Source organism: Mustela nigripes, chromosome 10, assembly GCF_022355385.1.
Source record: "Mustela nigripes isolate SB6536 chromosome 10, MUSNIG.SB6536, whole genome shotgun sequence".
NCBI lineage: Eukaryota > Metazoa > Chordata > Mammalia > Carnivora > Mustelidae > Mustela > Mustela nigripes.
In genome coordinates, this window is record NC_081566.1 from 24,329,402 (window position 1) to 24,346,924 (window position 17,523).

Here is a 17,523-nt window from a genome sequence, read left to right on the forward strand (position 1 = left end):
GAGGCGATATTCACCTGCCTACAGATTTAAGGTTGAAATTGTGACAGTTACTATAAAGCATTTGCTCCTGTGAAATACTAAAGAATTATTACTTGATAAAGAGACTAAAAACACAGCATTCCTTTCCCCAATCTTCTTGTACTGAATTCTCAAAGGAAGGGATGTTAAGGGTAGAGGCAATAAAGGCGATCAGATTTAAGACAGTCCAACATGACTTCTTCATCTCATTTCCATCTGTACGTAACATGCATGGGAATTACAGTGGCATATTGGACACCTACACAGTCATCTGAGGAAGGGGTATTCTAAGATAATATCATGACAGGGTAGGGACGCCTGGGTGGCTCAGTTGGTTGAACATCTGACTCCTGATTTTGGCTCAAGTCATGATCTTGGAGCTGTGAGATCAAGCCCTGCATTGGGTTCCATGCTCAGTGTAGAGTCTGCTTGTCCGTCTCCCTCTGCTCTTCCCCCTACTTGCTCACTCTATCTCTCAAACAAACAAACAAACAAACAAACAAAATCTTTTAAAAAATCAGGGCAGGGTTTTCTAACATAACATCGTCACTTCGTTGGGTGTATTTGAGGAGAAGGAGGAGTCATGGGGAAGGAAAATGAGACGTTTGGCTATGGTTTTGCTATAAAAAGCCCAGCCTCGTTCTGAAACAAAGGCCCTACTCCTGCTCTGATTCTGGATCTTCTGTTTATAGGCTCTAGAATTAACTTGGTTTTAAAGCAGTTCTAGACTGAGGTCACAGTTCTGTCCTGTGAAGTTGTCAAGTCCTCCACCGGTTTCTCTCTTTACCACACTCGCCCTTGACCAGCTGGCCTTCTTTGTGGTGTTTTAGGCCAGGCATCGAGGATCTGTATCGGAGCTATCATTCTCCAGCCCTAAGGGAAGAATATGCTTATGGAAATTATTACTATCATGGACATCCGCAGCAGCTGCTGGAAGAAAGAGGTATGCAGGAATCTTCAAGGGGCCCACGGGGCGACACAGCTGATCCGGTAGACGGGGCCTGCTCAGAGCCCACCTTGGCCAGCTGAAGTGGAGTCCCTGTCCTCACTCACTTCTTTCTTGGTTGCAGAGGCCACAGCAGGTCACAGCAAAGACATTCCTGCTGGATGTCTTGAGGAGAAGAGACAGAAAGGAGTCATTTTTCTTTGTACGTGGTGGTGATAGTACTGGACCTACCATCACGTTAATGGGATTATAGCCAGTTTCCACTTCATCCACATTTTTTCTTCTACTCCTTATAGCCAAGTTTATAGTCTCTAACCAAGTAACAGTGAAGTCAATTCTCTCGTCTTTTTAATTTAAATTCAATTAACCAATATAGTACATCACTAGATTCAGAGGTAGTGCTCAGTAATTCATCAGCTGCATATAACACCCAGTGCCCGTGACATCATGTGCCCTCCTTAATGCCCATCACCCAGTTACCTCATCTCCCCTCACACCTCCCCTTCCAAAAGCCTCAGTTTTTTCCCCAGAGTCAAGAGCCTCTCAGGGTTTGTCTCCCTCTCTGATTTTATCACATTCAGTTTTCCCTCCTTTCCCCTATGGTCCTCTGCTCTATTTCTTATGTTCCACATATGAGCAAAACCATATGATGATTGTCTTTCTCTGCTTGACTTATTTCACTTAACATAATCCCCTCCAGTCCCAGCCACGTCAATGTAAATGGTGGGTATCCATCCTTTCTGATGGCTAATATTCTATTGTATACATGAACCACATCTTCTTTATCTATTCATCTGTTGAAGGACATCTCAGCTTCCTCCACAGTGTGGCTGTGGTGGACACTGCTACTGTGAACACTGGGGTGCAGGTGCCCCTTTGTTTCACGACATCTGTAACTTTGGGGTAAATACCCAGCAGTGCAATTGCTGGGTCAGACAGTAGCTCTATTTTTAACTAGGGAAATCAGGGTTTTGTTTTTTTTTTTTTTTTCTAATTTGATAGGGATCACAAGTAGGCAGGAAGGAAGGCAGAGTGAGAGGGAGAAGCAGGCTCCCCGCTGAGCAGAGAGCCCGATGTGGGGCTCGATCCCAGGACCTTGAGATCATGACCTGAGCCGAAGGCAGAGAGGCTTAACCCACTGAGACATCCAGGTCCTCCGGGAAATCAGTTCTTAACAATGAAGTTGTCCAGTGTGCGGTTGAGCTGTGATGAGTCCCATCATCACCGACCTTGAGGGTGGCCAATGTGCACCAACAGGAATTTATTCCCGTCACTGATAGTAAGGTTCTAGGGATGTGCTCTTGGCAGTTTCTGACCTGCCAGCCCAGGGAAACCTGTTTGCACACAGAATGCGCATCCACACGATCCCTGTGCTCTGACAGTTGTATGGAGCCCAGCTCATTGATTCAGGGCGGACTGAGGGGCGTGCTGTTGTGCTCCTTCGTCAGCTCTCACTTCCCAATTGTATCTAATTTGGCAAATACATTTTCATAGCCGCAGTGCTCCAATAACGGAGCTCCACGGCTTGCGGTCTCCCTGAACTTTTAGGAGCAGGAAGTGACCTGTCTTCATTTTGTTTTCTCTGAGGGTGCAGTGCCAAGGCAAGAGAGTCCTTATATCTGGCAGGAAGACCACCGAGATCAGAAGTACCTGACTGAGCAGCATCATGACAGCCGGAATAGTCTGTAAGTATGAAAGGAAAGGCCAGCTCAGCCCGGTGCGGCCGAACTCAGGCTTGGTTAGGCGGGTCTTATGGCCTCCGGTGCTGGTCTCCATCTCCAGAACCCTGTCTGCTTCTGTCCCGACCACTGGGATGTGGAGCAGCCCAGGCCAGCTTTCAGAGGAGCCTTGACTTTGACGGACAGCATCCAAACTTGGGGTCATCTGAGCCCTGGTGAGGTTACTTGAGGTTCACCCTATAGGAGGGCCTTAATTCTATGTTGGCCTCAGAGCAGAGGAGGTCTTGTGGAAGTTTCCAGAATTGGGTTGAGGCTGAGGCTGGGGCATTTTTCTTCTGTGCACTCCAGTGCCCCAAGGATGGGATGTCCCCTGGGCTCTGGTGAGCAGAAAGGAGCCTTTTGCACAAGCACCTGCCTGGATGTCAGGAGGCCTGGTCCCTTTACCTCACCAACCTAGCAGCTCTGATTTAAGTCAGTCCTGGATGTCTGGCTATAGGGACCAACCCTCCTCCTTGGGGGTTGGGGTGGCTTCTAGTAGCTGCACTGTGGAACCCAGGAGCTCCTGTTTTTCTCATATTAGTAGATGGGGGGGGCAGGGAGTAAAGGGAGCAACACTTTTTTCCCTGTGGCACTCAGGCCAGCCTGACGCTGCCCACGCTTCGTAGCCCAGCAGCGTCCATGGAGAGCAGCTCAGTTTTGCTGGCTAATCCAGGACCCCCCTTACCTGCTGCTGTCATTTTGCTGCAGATCCAAGGGTCAGAACACTTATAAAGACAGCGCTGCTTCTAACACTGGACAGGAGTGGCCTGGGGACCTAGTTCCGGAGAGTCTGCTACCTGGAACCCAGAAGGATAAGGTAGTCTGAAGTGACTTGGGGGCTGTGGGCTGTGGCAGTCACAACCGACACTGCGGCAGTGGCAGGGCGGGGCCGTTGGGATGGGATGTCTAGCAGCCAGCCCTCCGAGGGGTCCCACTCTCCCCTCTCTGCAGAGCCTCCCCTCAGACCTCCACCTTCTCCCACCTCCCTGTTTCAATCTTAAGGGTCTGGGCCCTGATCTGGCCCTTTTGCATTTTTCTCAAATTGATTGGATCAGGAAGTGTCACCCAAGTCGCTCCAAGTTGTGGGGCATGAGGAGAGGCTGTCACCAGTAACCCCAGGGGACAGGCATTTTGGTTTACCCAGGAAGTGGGACATTGCTAGAATCTTTTAATTCTAAGATACTGCAGAGACAGGATCTTGATTTTTGACAGTCATATTAATTTTGTTTTCATGATGCAATCTGTCTGCTTTTTTTTTTTTTTAAAGATTTTATGTATTTATTTGAAATAGAGAGAGAAGAGAGAGCACAAGCAGGGGTAGGGGCAGAGGCAGAGGGAGAAGATCTGGGATTGTGACCTGCACCAAAGGCAGATGCTTAACTGACTGAGCCACCCAAGAGCCCTGAGAGCTGTCTGTGTTTCGAGAACATTTTCATCTGTATACCTAACAATAGGGCAGGGCACACACCATGCAGTATATGCCTACAAGAACGGCACACACATGTAAGCACAACCTTTTACAGTGAGCAAAGAGCTTTCCTATCTATTGTTTATCCTCCCAGGATAAAATTCCATGAATTTCTTGTACACCTGTATCCCCAGGGAAAGCATAGAACCTAGAGCATAGTAGGTGCTCATTCAACAGTTGGTGAATGAATGCATGAAGAAGTACTGGAACTCTACCTACACAGGGCAGATGTGATTATATTACAGATGAGGGTGCTGAGCTCAGACAGCCCATGTCCTTCATCCAAGGTCACAGCTGGTGTTGACAAAGCTGGGGTTTGAAGATCTATTTATTTTACTTTTAAGCCATGTCTACACCCACTGTGAGGATCACAACCTTAAGATCGAGAGTTGCATGATCTACTGATTGAGCCAGCCAGGAGCCCTGACAAAGCTGGGATTTGAATTCAGGTCCCCTGGCCTCAAGGTCTACACTCTTTCCACGAGGCCATCATTCATTTTTTTCACAAACACCTTCAATTAAATAAGCACTTCTTTTCCTTGCGACACATCCACATTTGAGGTATTCCTTTGAAAGTTTCGATTTTGTTGCTTTGGAGGAAGACACAGGAGGGCCATCTCTCTGAAAGTGCTGCTCATTCTTCCCATGTGTTTTGATTATCTGTAACTTCCAGCCACTCCTGGCCGACGAGTCCAACCTTCTGCAGCAGTATGAGTCCGGGCTCAGCTCCAGCGCCTACGAGCTCAGCCAGTACATGGGTGATGCCCCAGAGCTGTACGAGCCCAGAGCGCCGGCACCTTGGAGTCCGGATCAGGCCGGTGAGTACTGAACCATCGAAGGAGCTGGTGAAGTCTGGGGAGAAGAGGGCTGGGTGGCAACCTAGGGGGAAGTCACCCTCCCTCCGTCCTTCCGAGAGTGGCTCCCTGCCTCATCTACACGTGGCGGTCTCCTGGGCAGACAGGCCATTCCGGCTCCATTTCTCACCTTTTCTCTTGTACTGGAGGTTGCATCAGAGTGGATTCTTGGAAGGGAACACTGCTCCTAGCAGGGTCAGGCAGGGAGAGGCAGCACTGGAGATACCAGCCTCTTGCCATGATGGGGTGCCTGGGCCCCATGCTTTCCCATGTGGACCAAACCAATGGATCTCCACCTCGAATTCTGACATATTCTGAGAGGCTTAATTCTGACTTGGAGCACACTCCTTCTAATGACGCCACCTGCCCAGAGTCTTATCTTGGCCCAGGTGGGATCTAGATAGAAACACAGCCGCCGTGTCCTGCAGTCAGGACAAGCAGTTGCAGCAATGCTAACAGGGTGTGCCTGTGTCTGTTGGGCAGATGCTGTCTCGGCGCCTGGTCCCAAGGATCCCATGAAGTTCTACATCCCCCATGTGCCTGTGAGTTTTGGGCCAGGAGGCCAGCTGGTGTGTGTGGGTCCCACTTCTCCCAGAGATGGACAAACGGCCCTTGTAGAACTGCACAGCATGGAGGTGAGAGACATTCTGTGTCCCAGGAAGCTGGCAAGCTGCCTTCTGGCTTCCTTTGCCTGAGCCTGGGCATCTCAGGGAATGGGGAGCTTTTGGGGGAACAGGGCCATGTACTGGTGAATGGGGGAGTGTCTTGGGAAGGAAAGGGTGGGGATCTTCTTTCAGAGAAGTGATGCTAGATTACGTTTCTCCTGAAATGGTGTTGGCTCCCTTTTAGCAACTGGAGGACTCCCTTTTGTCCTCCTGTGTCCTCCACAAGGCTCTAAGCCACATCATAGGACCATAACCATGGGTTCTGTTATTGGATTTGGTGACAGGGGCTTTGGGTGGACGTAGTCTCAAATGCTAAATCTGATTTTTCGATCCAGGTTATTCTTAATTACTCTGAGGAACAAGAAGAGCTGAGGACTTTCTCAGGACCTCTGATCAGGTAAATATCTTAAAAGCTGCCAGGGGAGGGCTTTGAACCTACAAAATCTGCCTGCCCAGCTCCGCATTTAGGGGATTTGTTCTTGGCTTCCTTGAAAGAAAATGTCTGTCCCCCATGGAGTAGAATACTCTGTGCCACAAGATAGAAATGAATGTAGCCTGAGCCATTTTGACAAGCAATTTGATAGTTGAAGGGCAGAGAGAATTAGGATTAAAAATCTGAAAACAGTTCTGTTTTGGAGGAGCTATATGGTAGGAGGTTTTACCATTCTGAGTCCTTAATAGGTACTGGTAGAAAAGTGGAGCACAGCCTGGGAAATCCTAGTGGTTCAGAGTGGGAAAAAAATTCTTGCCTTTTTCTGGAGGGAGAAATAGCCTGGTGCCGGTTGAGTTTCTGGACAGCGTGCAAGTCTGCCCTCTGCAGGATTGAGCTAGAACTGCTTCTGAGTTCCTACTCCTGTTTCTGGTCAATATTTAGGACACTCTGCTGTGAAGAGAGTCCTGGCAGGAGTCTGAGGACCCCGCTCCTGGGTCCCTGAATCCTACTAACTAGAGGTCCCATGGCAGACACGTCAGTTAGTCCTCTCTGAGTTTTAGTTTGCTGTTTGGGAAATGACGGAACACCGCTGTGTCAGCTTTAAGTGTAAGGAAGTCCTGTCTATGTCATCACTACCATATAAACTTATTCTTAACCTGAAGCTTCTGCTGCCAAGAAAAGCCCATACTTTTTTTTTTTTTCAAGAGTTTGCTTATTCACTTGAGAGAGCGAGAGAGAGTGGGGGAGCACAAGCCAGGCTGGGGTTCTGGCGAGAGGCAGAGGGAGAAGCAGACTCCCCACTGAGCAGGGAGCCCAAAGCAGGGCTTGAGCCCAGGACCTTGAGATCATGACCTAAGACGAAGGCTGACGCTTAACCCGTTGAGCTTTCTTGGGTGCCCCAAGCGCATAGTATTTTGACAGGTCCTTCAAGTAAAAGTGAGCGTTGAGTCTACTTCTTGAGCACAGGTTGTGGGGTAGAGCACTGCGCTGGTTGTGGGAGCCTAGGGGGCTGGTCCCAATGTGATTGATTTTATTGAATGACCTTGACCAAACAATATTGCCCATTTATTGATTACTTAGTATACGATAAAAAATTTGCTAATTCCTTTTGTATGGAAGTAGTTTTTTTTCTCATTATCCCTATTTTCAGCGAAAAGGCAGAGTTTCAGACAGGATAAGAACCTTGTATAAGCTGAGAAGTGGCAGGCTGGATTTAAATGCAGGGTTGTCTGACTCCAAAGTGTGCTCTCTTGCCTGCTGTCCCATGCTGTCCCTGGGCCTCAGTTTGTTCATCTGTGAAATGGAGAGAATCTCTGTGGAGCGGCCCCCCAGCCCTGGGTTATGAGGCTTCTCTCTCAGTGCCCCCGCTCTGCTGGCATCCTCACAATGCAGCGGGAAGCTTGTGGTCCTGGGCGGAGACAGAGTCTGCCTCTCACTCTTTTCTCCCTGAATCTCTCCATAGGGAAGATGTACACAAGGTAGACATCATGACATTTTGCCAGCAGAAAGCAGCTCAGAGCCTAAAATCCGAGACACAGAGGAGCAGAGACTCGGCTCTACTGTGGCAATTGTTGGTTCTCCTTTGCCGGCAGAACGGGGTAAAGTCTGATCGCCCTGAACGGTGGGCAGGTACGGGCTGGATTACAGTGGAAATCTCTCTGGGATAGAGATGACTTTTCGCATGATTGTGAAACATAATATTAAAGAAGCGACGAATGGGGCTAAGGGAAAAAATTGCTCAGATGTCCGCCCCGTTGGCTAATGATAATCTTTTCCCTGCCCTCCTCCATGGGCCTGGGGTCATCATACAGGTCTTGGGTTATACCTGTAAGAGTGTGCATAGTTCTGGTAGGGTCTGTGGCTCCCGCCAGGCAGAAAATACCTGAGAGTGTATGAGAGTGAAGCTGAAGTTTGAAATACAACCATCCAAGAAAGGAGAGTCTCGTGTTTGCTTGGACACCTCCTCATGGAGAAGGCAGGGGCTCTGGTGCTGGGGCTGCAAACATGAGGACAATAGGATTCTCCCTCAGGATGACCCTCTTACCTTGCAGTCCATGGTGGGGTCCGACATTGCGGAGCTGCTGATGCAAGACTGCAAGAAGCTGGAGAAGTACAAGAGGCAGCCGCCGGTGGCCAACCTCATCAGCCTGACCGATGAGGACTGGCCGGTGCTGAGCTCAGGGACCCCAAACCTGCTCACCGGGGAGATTCCCCCCAGCGTGGAGACACCTGCACAGATCGTAGAGAAATTCACTAAACTGCTCTACTATGGAAGGAAGAAGGCAAGTGTGCTGCACCCTCCATGCTGCACCCACTCCCAGTTATATGAGGGATAGATACTCTTTTATAGCACTTAAGACATTCAGAAGGCACAAAGAAAAAACTGTATAGTCTTATCACTAAGAGAAAGCACCTGTTGGGACACCTGGGGGCTCAGTTGGTTAAGCATCTGACTTCAGCTCAGGTCATGGTCTCAGGGTCCTGGGATCGAGCCCCGAGTCGAGTCCCTCATTGGGCTCCACGCTCACTAGAGAGTCTGCTTGTCCTTCTGTCCCTCCTCCCACTCCTGCTCTCCCTGTCTCTCAAATAAATAAATAAATTTTTAAAAAAGATTTTATTTATTTATTTGACAGAGAGAGAAAGCACACAAGCAGGGGGAGCAGCAGAGGGAGAAAGAGAAGCAGGCTCTCCGCTTTAAAAAAAAAAAAAGATAACATCTGTTAACATCTTGATATATTTACTTCTAGCATTTTTCTATGCATGCATAGGAAAAATAAAATTAAATTACATATACAATTTTTTCACATAAGATTATATGGTGTAATACTCCCATGGCATTTTTATGGTATAATACTCCCATGGTACATTTTTAAAATGTACCATTTAAAAAATGGACCCTGTTCCACTATATGAATATATAATGTTTTATTTATCTAATTCACTGTTTGAATATATAAGCTACCTACAGTGCTGTCGCCTATTATAAATTACACAATTTGAATGTCTTGTTATATAAATCTTTGGCTCATCTTCTTACTTTTTCAAGGATAAATTCCTAGAATGGAATTATGGGTTACAGTATGTGCACTTCTGTATTTATTTATTTATTTACTGCACTTTTAGAAGGTTCTTCACATCTACCCTAAATTAGTTTCCAGAAAGTTTGTTTACAAATGATGTCCCCACTAGCTATATCTACTGTGTACCTACCAATATTGAGTACTTTATTTATTTATTCATTCATTTATTTGTTTTAAAGATTTTGTTTATTTATTTGATACAGAGAGAGAGAGCACCAGCAGGGAGAACAGCAGAGGGAGACGGAGAAGGAGGCTTCCTGCCGAGTAGGGAGCCTGATGTGGGACTCGATCCCAGGACACTGGGATCATGACCCAAGCCAAAGGCAGAGGTTTAACCATCTGAGCCAGTCAGGTGCCCGCCAATAATGAATACTTTAATTCAACAGATGAAGTGATGTTTTGATATGTAAATTAGACAATTTTAATCTTTGTATTATTTATTCAAAAATTTTTAACCAAGGTATTTGACAAAATTGTAGGATATTTAAAGTGTATGTGATGGTTTGATATACAAATATCACAAGTACATTGTGAAAGGATCCTTTCCATGAGTTAATTAATAATATTCGTCACCACATATTTACCTATTTTTTAATTTACTTTCCTATTTTTTTGCCTCATTTAATTTTGAAATTGAACTCACATTTTACAAAAATCTTTTTTAAAAAAGATTTATTTATTGGTCAGAGAAAGAAAGAGACAGACAGTGAGAGAGGGAACATAAGCAGCGGGAGTGGGAGAGGGACAAGCAGGCTTCCTGCTGAACAAGGAGTCTTAATCCCAGGACCCTGGGATCAGACACTTAACCCACTGAGCCACCTGTCCCTCACATTTTACAAAAGTGTTAAAGGAAATGTAAATAATGGAATGTATGATTGAAATCAACTTGAACCAATAGGATTCAAAACTCAAGGATAACAGGGGACATAGTGGAGAAAATGATCCTCCCGTCCTCTTGGCCGCAGAAATGCTGTCTTGAAAGATCCAAAGGTATTTTTTGCATATATAATTATTTTCTCCATTTTTAATAGCTTACTGTTTACCATTTCTCCTTCTTCTTCTTCTTCTTCTTCTTCTTCTTCTTCTTTTTTTAAGATTTTAAGTAATCTCTACACCCAACATGGGGTTCAAATTCACAACCCCAAGTTCAAGAATTGAAAGCTCTATAGCCAGGCACCCTCTAACTACCATTTCTTCACCCTTTTTCTATTCAACAAAATATCTTGGTAAACACTCTATATTGGGATTGGCAATAATATTCTGTAAAAGGACAGTGTGTGTGTGTGTGTGTATGTGTGTGTGTATAAAATTTTATTGATTTAAATAATCTCTACACCCAATGTGGTGCTCGAACTCATGATCCTGAGTTCAAAAGTCAGATCATCTTTGAACTGAGCCAGCCAGGTGCCCCAGACAATAAATGTATGAGATTTTCCAGACCAGTTGCTCCTGCTCAATTCTGCTATTGTCAAGTAAAAGCAGCCACAGATAATATGTAAAAGAATGAGTGTGGCCGTGTTTTATGTATGGACATAGAAATTGGAATTATATATAATTTTCACGTGTAATGAAGTATTACTCGTTTTTTAATTTTTTCCTCAATCATTTAAAAATGTGAAAAGTTATCCCTAGTTTGTGGGCTATACCAAAATAGACAGTGGGCTGAATTTGGCCTCCATGCCACATTTTCCTGACTCCTGCTCCTTTTAACCTACAAATACCATCTTCATTATTTTTTATGGCTGCATATATTTCTAAAGATAAATTATAATCAATTTAACTAAACCCTGATAGATTGACATGTAGGTGATTTAACAGTATTTTGCTGTTACAAATAATGCTGCAGTAACAACGAAAGTCATTTTGCCATATGGGAGGATATATATATGATTTCAAGAATAGTTCCCGAAAATGGAAGTGTTGAGTCAAAGGGTATATGGCTTGAAATTTTGAGAAATAGTGACAAATTGCCTTTTTAGAGGTTGTACCAATTAACACCCTACGTAAGTGCCCGTTTCCCCACTCTCACCAACTCAGTGTGTTTCTAAGCTTTTAATATCTACCAATCTGAGAGGTGAAAAATGTATATTAAGTCAGTGTAGTTATTTTCATTTCTCTTATCATAAGTGAAGTCTAATATCTTTAAGTCTGTGAATTTTTTGTCATGGAATTTCTGCATTTTTTTAAAAGATTTTATTTATTTATTTGAGGGAGAATGAGTGAGAGAGATCATGAGAGAGGAGAAGGTCAGAGGGAGAAGCATACTCCCCGTGGAGCTGGGAGCCTGATGCGGGACTCGATCCTGGAAGTCCAGGATCATGACCTGAGCCGAAGGCAGTCGTCCAACCAACTGAGCCACCCAGGCGCCTGAATTTCTGCATTTTTCTGATGGATTTTTTATTTCCATTTATTGATTTGTAGGAGCTCTTTATTTTTTTAGGACTTTCTGTACACAATTACTTTTTTGGGGTGATATTTCGAAAGGCTTTCCTACTTCAAAATTAAGTTATGAAAATAAAGTTCAAGTACTTTTGTGACTTTACCTTTACATTTGAATTTTTAATCTCTGTTTATTTGTGTATGAGGCTATATTTTATTTATTTTTAAAATATTTTATTATTTATTTGAGAGAGAGCACAAGTGGGAGAAGGGGCAGAGAGAGAGGAAGAAGGACAAGCAGACTCCCCACTGAGGGAAGAGTCAGATGTGGGGCTTGATCCCAGAACCTTGAGATCATGGCTTGAGTTGAACTCAGGCACTTAACCCACTGAACCATCCAGGTGCCCCAAAGATGTTAAGTGAGCACAAGGCATGATACTCAGTGAAAATCAGTGGGATCATATACCTGCCATCCCCTGTTCATTATATAGTAGGGACCTGCAATTTCACCAGGGATATATTTATTGAGTAAATATTTATTAAGCAGTCACTACTTCTAAGGCATTGAAACCAGTGGGGGATACAGAGATAGATCTGTAATAATCTCTTTCCTTAAGAAAGATTCAGTAATGACTGTAATAATAACAATAACAAAAGTGAATATTTTAAAAATGTTTTCTATGTACCAACACTTATTTAACATGTTACATGAATTGCCTCATTTATCTTCATAGAAACCCTGTAGGTTAGGTTCTATTCTTGTTTCATGTACTTGCAAATGAGAAAAGTTACTGAGTCATAGAGCCAGCGTTTAGATCTAGACAGCCTGATGTCTGACCTTGGACTTCTAACCATCCACCACACCACCTGTCACACCTGGACCCAAAGGTGAGCAGGGGATAGGAGGATTATTTGGGAGTTCAGAATGGCTCATGAGGAGCTAGAGTCCCAGATATCTTTTATATCTTTATGAATATTTGACTGGTGTCTCCTCTCTGACACTGTGTGAGATTAATATCCTCAGTATAATTTCTCAATTTCTTCACTTACTCTTTGATGCAAGTTTTTGAGCAAAGTGGTGATTCCCAACCAATTGCTAGTAATTCCCTTTAAAAAATACTGTTGTGAAATAGTTAAACATATGAAAAGAGTAACTCAAGGTCATTTTTCCCTGTCGTAGATGTGAGACTGAATTTCCCAATGGTGGTGGTTTAAATTTGCGCTCTCTCTTCAAAGGAGATAGTGTGGGAGATATTGGGATTTGCACCTGGAGCTCGAGTTACCTCATTAGTGACTTCCTGTCCAAAAATCACATTATTTTTGAGTACTAAGGAAATGATTAATACCAGTCAAAACCTCAAGTAGAAATTAAGCTCTTACTAAATAATTCTGAAAATTGAATGAAAAGATGTGTGTGAGCGTGTCTTTGTGTGTGTTAAAATTTACAGCTTCTAACCGATCTCCCCAGGTTATTTGTGTCATTCATTCGGCATACGGAGTTGATGGTTAACAAACAGTTGGTAGGTAACAAGCAATTAGTTATAATGCTAGGCGGCGTGGGTTAACCGCTATGCATACTGGCTTAAACACAGTAGCAGCTTCTCTCTAGTCCTATGGGAATCCCGGGAGGTGAACAGAACAGTGGCACATCCCTCCTCCACGGAGCAGTTCAAGGACTCAGCCTGAGCATCTTTCTTCCAGGCAGCCTGATGGGGAAAGCGCAGGGAGGCTTGGTCAAGGGGCTTCTAGGAGCAGGTGTGGAAGCGGCACACATCACTTCTATTCCCATTCGCAGCCTGGAACTCAGCCACTTCTAGGTGCAAGGGAGGCAGGAAATTCCGTGCAGGAAGGGGAGCACGGGTTTTGGTGGGGAACCAGCAGTCTCCACCACGGCTGCAAAAAACAAACGGTTCCTCTAACGTGTCCTCACAAATATCAACTTGCTCCCTGTATTTTGAGGCTCAGTCCTTGGGGTGAGGTGCTTAGGTTCCTAAAAGCATTGCGTGATGTCTGCTTAAGAGATAAGGCTAACTGGAAACTGTGTCTGAGGGGCAGCTAATAGCCTAATGGGTTTGAGAAAGTGAAGGCTCGGGAAGGGACATCTTAGAAATATGTGCCAGTTAGAGCTCCTTTGTTGCCCTTGCAGATGAGGCTCTGAGTCTTCCCGGGAACCCAGCCAATATGGCTCAGGTACCCAAACGCCATCCCGTGTTGTGGGTAGAGGAAGGTAAGAAGGGCCGCATTGAAAGCAATGTGTGCTTGTCTTCAGGAAGCCTTGGAGTGGGCCATGAAGAACCACCTGTGGGGCCACGCTTTGTTCCTGTCCAGCAAGATGGACCCAAGGACCTACAGCTGGGTCATGAGCGGGTGAGTGAGCTGGACACTGGCCAAGGAGACCAATGGAGCAGAGAAACCTCCCCCCACAATGGGTGGGGTGGGGGGTGAGAAAAGCAGGATGCCCTGGGAAGCCCCCCCCACACTAAGCATCTTTCCAATTTCTCTTCTCTGACCCGGATGTAGGAAATGGCTTCTCTAGATTCTTATAACCTAGACCTGGACACATTCTTTCTACCGGCTTGATAAATAAACATTTTAGTAATATTTCTCAGGGTGTGTTCCAAGAATTACATAGGTTTCTACAATCTGGTAGTTCTATTTGGGAGGAGCTATTTTAGATAGTTCCATCAATGAGGGTATAGGGGGCCAATTATGGTTAACTGACAGGTGCTTAGACCCAAGAGTTAGGAGCTGCCTACTGCTTAGTCTTGCAGTGGGGAATGTGGGCGCTGAGAGGAAGGTTGGGATATGGGGGAGCAGTAGGAACAGTAGGAACATATTATACGACTGGGGATTGGATGCCGTAGTCTTCATCTCGGGCAGGGGGAGATGACAAGATCCAAGGGCTGTGTTTAGTCAAAGCTCATGCCAGCACACTGAGACAAAGAAGAATGCCCAAACCAGGACAAGATAAGATGGGAGGCTGACTACATGGCCAGGAGTTTGGAGTAAGTGGGAGTTAGTGGAGGAGCTGCGGGTCAGGGTGCTGGAGAAGGAAGGGTTTCTGAGTAAGCCCCTTGGGCTGCAGCCAGATCCGTGGGAGGGCAGGGACAGACGTGTGGCGGGGGTGGGGAGGGCTGGGGATCCCCTCCCCTAAGGGGCAGGCTTGGATCCGTTCCCTCAAAATGTTCCTCTTCCTGTGTTGGTAGAAGCTGTGAAACTGTGAACCTCACAGCTTAAGTCAAGTTTAAATTGGCCATAAATTGGCTGTTAGGCCGTTGGCTGAGAAGATCGCACCTGCCTTCACGGCTGTCACACTACCCTCTCCATCCGCGGATTGGCTTTTCCACCCTAACCCTCAGTCCCGGCAGGGACCAGGAACGCCTCTGCGCACTTGGTTGTGCGCAGGGCGGGTAAGGAGCCCTGGCGTTTTCCTATAATAGGTGCTCCGAGCTCGTGTTCTGAGGGATGATTCTCCTTTGGGTTTTGGAAATGAACATCCCACAACCCCACGTTACAGCATACATCTCTGCTACAGATTTTTGCCTTGGGCCATTGATTTTTGATGGGACCCAGTGCATTGTGAAGAATATCTCTTACTGAGTATGCTTAAAACTCCGATCGGCTATAGAGCTTATTATATCCTTGTTAAGCATATCCCACGGTTTGTCATCAGCAGGATCGTTTCTGGTCCCTGTTCTATGCCTCTTTGGTTACTGGAAATGGCTATTTAGTGCTTGTGCATGAAAGAAGTCAGCCCGCAGTGCTGGGAGCGGGGCACGAGGGGGCCGCTTCCAGGGAGGGGGAATCGAAGGGGCCCAGTGGGTGGAGGGGCCCACGGAGAGCAGGTTTGGGTTGACTGCTGGGGCTCCCCAGGCACCCGTGAAACGTGGGGGGCATTCTTTCCATGACAAAGAAAACCTAGAGAAATGGTTACTTAAGAGTTAGGGGGTCGGGCCAAAGTGTAGGATGTGTCCCCCAACAGGGTGTTCTGTGTGGGGCGTGGGGCAGAAAGAAGATCCTGCCAAGCCCCCCAAAAGTAGGAGTGGCAGAAGCACAGCTGAGCGGCCAAGAGAAATTCATGTCCCAAAAGAAGCTGCTGAAATCAAATAGAAAAATAGGGGAGCTGTTGCCCCGCTGGCAATGGGTAAGAGGCTCTCTTGTTGTGGTTGTCCCTAACGGTCGCCTCTCTCTGCAGCTTCACCAGCACGCTGGCCGCCAACGACCCACTGCAGACCCTCTTCCAGTTCATGTCCGGGAGGATCCCACAAGCAGCCACGGTACTCCTTGCGATGGGACTCCTCAGTACCCCCAGCATCGTAGGGGCTTAGGGGGTGGGGACAGCTCCGGAGCGGAGGTGATGACTTTAATGATTTTTATTTTTAATTTTTTTTGGGGGGGAAGACAGAGGGAGAGGGAGGAAGGGGTGGGGAGGGAGAGAGAAAAATCTCAGGCAGACTCCCGGCTGATCACAGAGCCGGACTTGGGACTCAATCCCACAACTCTGAGATCACGACCTGACCCAAATGGAGAATCAGACTCTCAACCCACTGAGCCACCCGGGTGCCCCAAGAGGGACTGACTTCAAAGACTAAACATAAATAATAATTGTGTGTTAATCACCTACTGTGCACTTGGCCCTGTGCTGAGCACTTGGCTTCATATTATCTCAATACACAGAGGTAGGAATTATTATTATTATTTTTTAAGATTTTATTTATTTATTTGACAGACAGAGATTACAAGTAGGCAGAGAAGAGGGCAGAGAGAGAGTGGAGGAAGCAGGCTCCCTGCTGAGCAGAGAGCCCAACGTGGGGCTCCATCCCAGGAACCCTGAGACCATGACCAGAGCCGAAGGCAAGGGCTTAACCCACTGAGCCACCTAGGCACCCCAGAGGCAGGAATTATTGTCCCCGTTTTGCAGATGTGGAAACTGAGATGCAAAGATATAAAATGACCCGCGATCACAGAGCTTGGAGAAATGGAGCCAGGATTGGCTCAGATCTGTCTGATCCAAAGACCTTGCCCCTTTCCCACAGCACAGCCGCCTGCATTGTGTGCATGGATAGCGAGAGAGCACACTGTTCCCAGGCTCCCCACCACGAGGCTGCCCTTCTTTCCCTCTGCTGCACAGTGAGCCTGCAAGGCTGGATATATTCCATCTCACACATTGTCTAGAGTTGGATAGAACTCAGGAGAAGTCCGAGGCCAGCTTGATGTTTTCCCCATTAAGAGAGACTTGATCTTTTTGCCCCAGAGTATCCTTCTTTATCCTTGAAGTCAGTAACTTTACTGGGATCTATCTTGATGTTGACTGGCTGGGTTAGTTTCTTTTTTTTTTCTTTTCTTGGTACACAGCATGCTTTTTTTTTTTTTTTTTTCTTTTTTAAGATTTTTATTTATTTACTTGGCACAGAGAAAGAGATGCAAGAAAGGGAATACAAGCAGGGGGAGTGGGAGAAGGAGAAGCAGGCTTCTTGCTGAGCAGGGAGCCCAGTGCAAGGCATGATCCCAGGACCCTGGGGATCATGACCTGAGCTGAAGGCAGATGCTTAACGACTGAGCCACCCAGTGCCCCCACAGCATGCTCTCTTAATATCTGCGTTTATATTTTGCAGTTCAGGAAAGTTTTCTTGAATTATATTCTTCAATATTAGTTTTGTTCCGTTAGTTTGGTTTTCTTTCAGGAATTCCACGTATGCATAATTTTGTATATATATAAATATATACATATACACATGCAGATTATATGTATATCATTTTCTCTTTAATTAAAACAGTTTTTTGTTTTCTTCCTTCCCTCCTTCCTCCCTTCTTCTCTCTCTTCTTTCTCTTCCTCCTCCTCCTCCTCCTCCTCCCCCTCCTCCCCCTCCCCTCCCCTCTTCCTCCCCCCCCTCCTCCTCTCCCCCCTCCCCCCCCCCTCCCCTCCCCCCCGCCGCTAATAAGTCAGAGGGCGGGTCTCAAA

General features: G+C 46.2%; 1 protein-coding gene across 1 annotated transcript in view; it reads left to right on the plus strand.

Annotated features, from left to right (window-relative positions):
- Nucleotides 1-17,523, plus strand: part of SEC16B (SEC16 homolog B, endoplasmic reticulum export factor) — a 40,742-nt gene that overhangs the window by 3,527 nt on the left and 19,692 nt on the right. Inside the window, exons 3-12 of the mRNA XM_059412842.1 lie at nucleotides 849-961; nucleotides 2,559-2,649; nucleotides 3,391-3,499; nucleotides 4,824-4,968; nucleotides 5,488-5,639; nucleotides 6,005-6,066; nucleotides 7,565-7,700; nucleotides 8,154-8,384; nucleotides 13,831-13,928; nucleotides 15,757-15,838. Of these exons, the coding sequence (XP_059268825.1) occupies nucleotides 849-961; nucleotides 2,559-2,649; nucleotides 3,391-3,499; nucleotides 4,824-4,968; nucleotides 5,488-5,639; nucleotides 6,005-6,066; nucleotides 7,565-7,700; nucleotides 8,154-8,384; nucleotides 13,831-13,928; nucleotides 15,757-15,838 (1,219 nt within the window). The remainder of the gene's footprint in view (nucleotides 1-848; nucleotides 962-2,558; nucleotides 2,650-3,390; nucleotides 3,500-4,823; nucleotides 4,969-5,487; nucleotides 5,640-6,004; nucleotides 6,067-7,564; nucleotides 7,701-8,153; nucleotides 8,385-13,830; nucleotides 13,929-15,756; nucleotides 15,839-17,523) is intronic.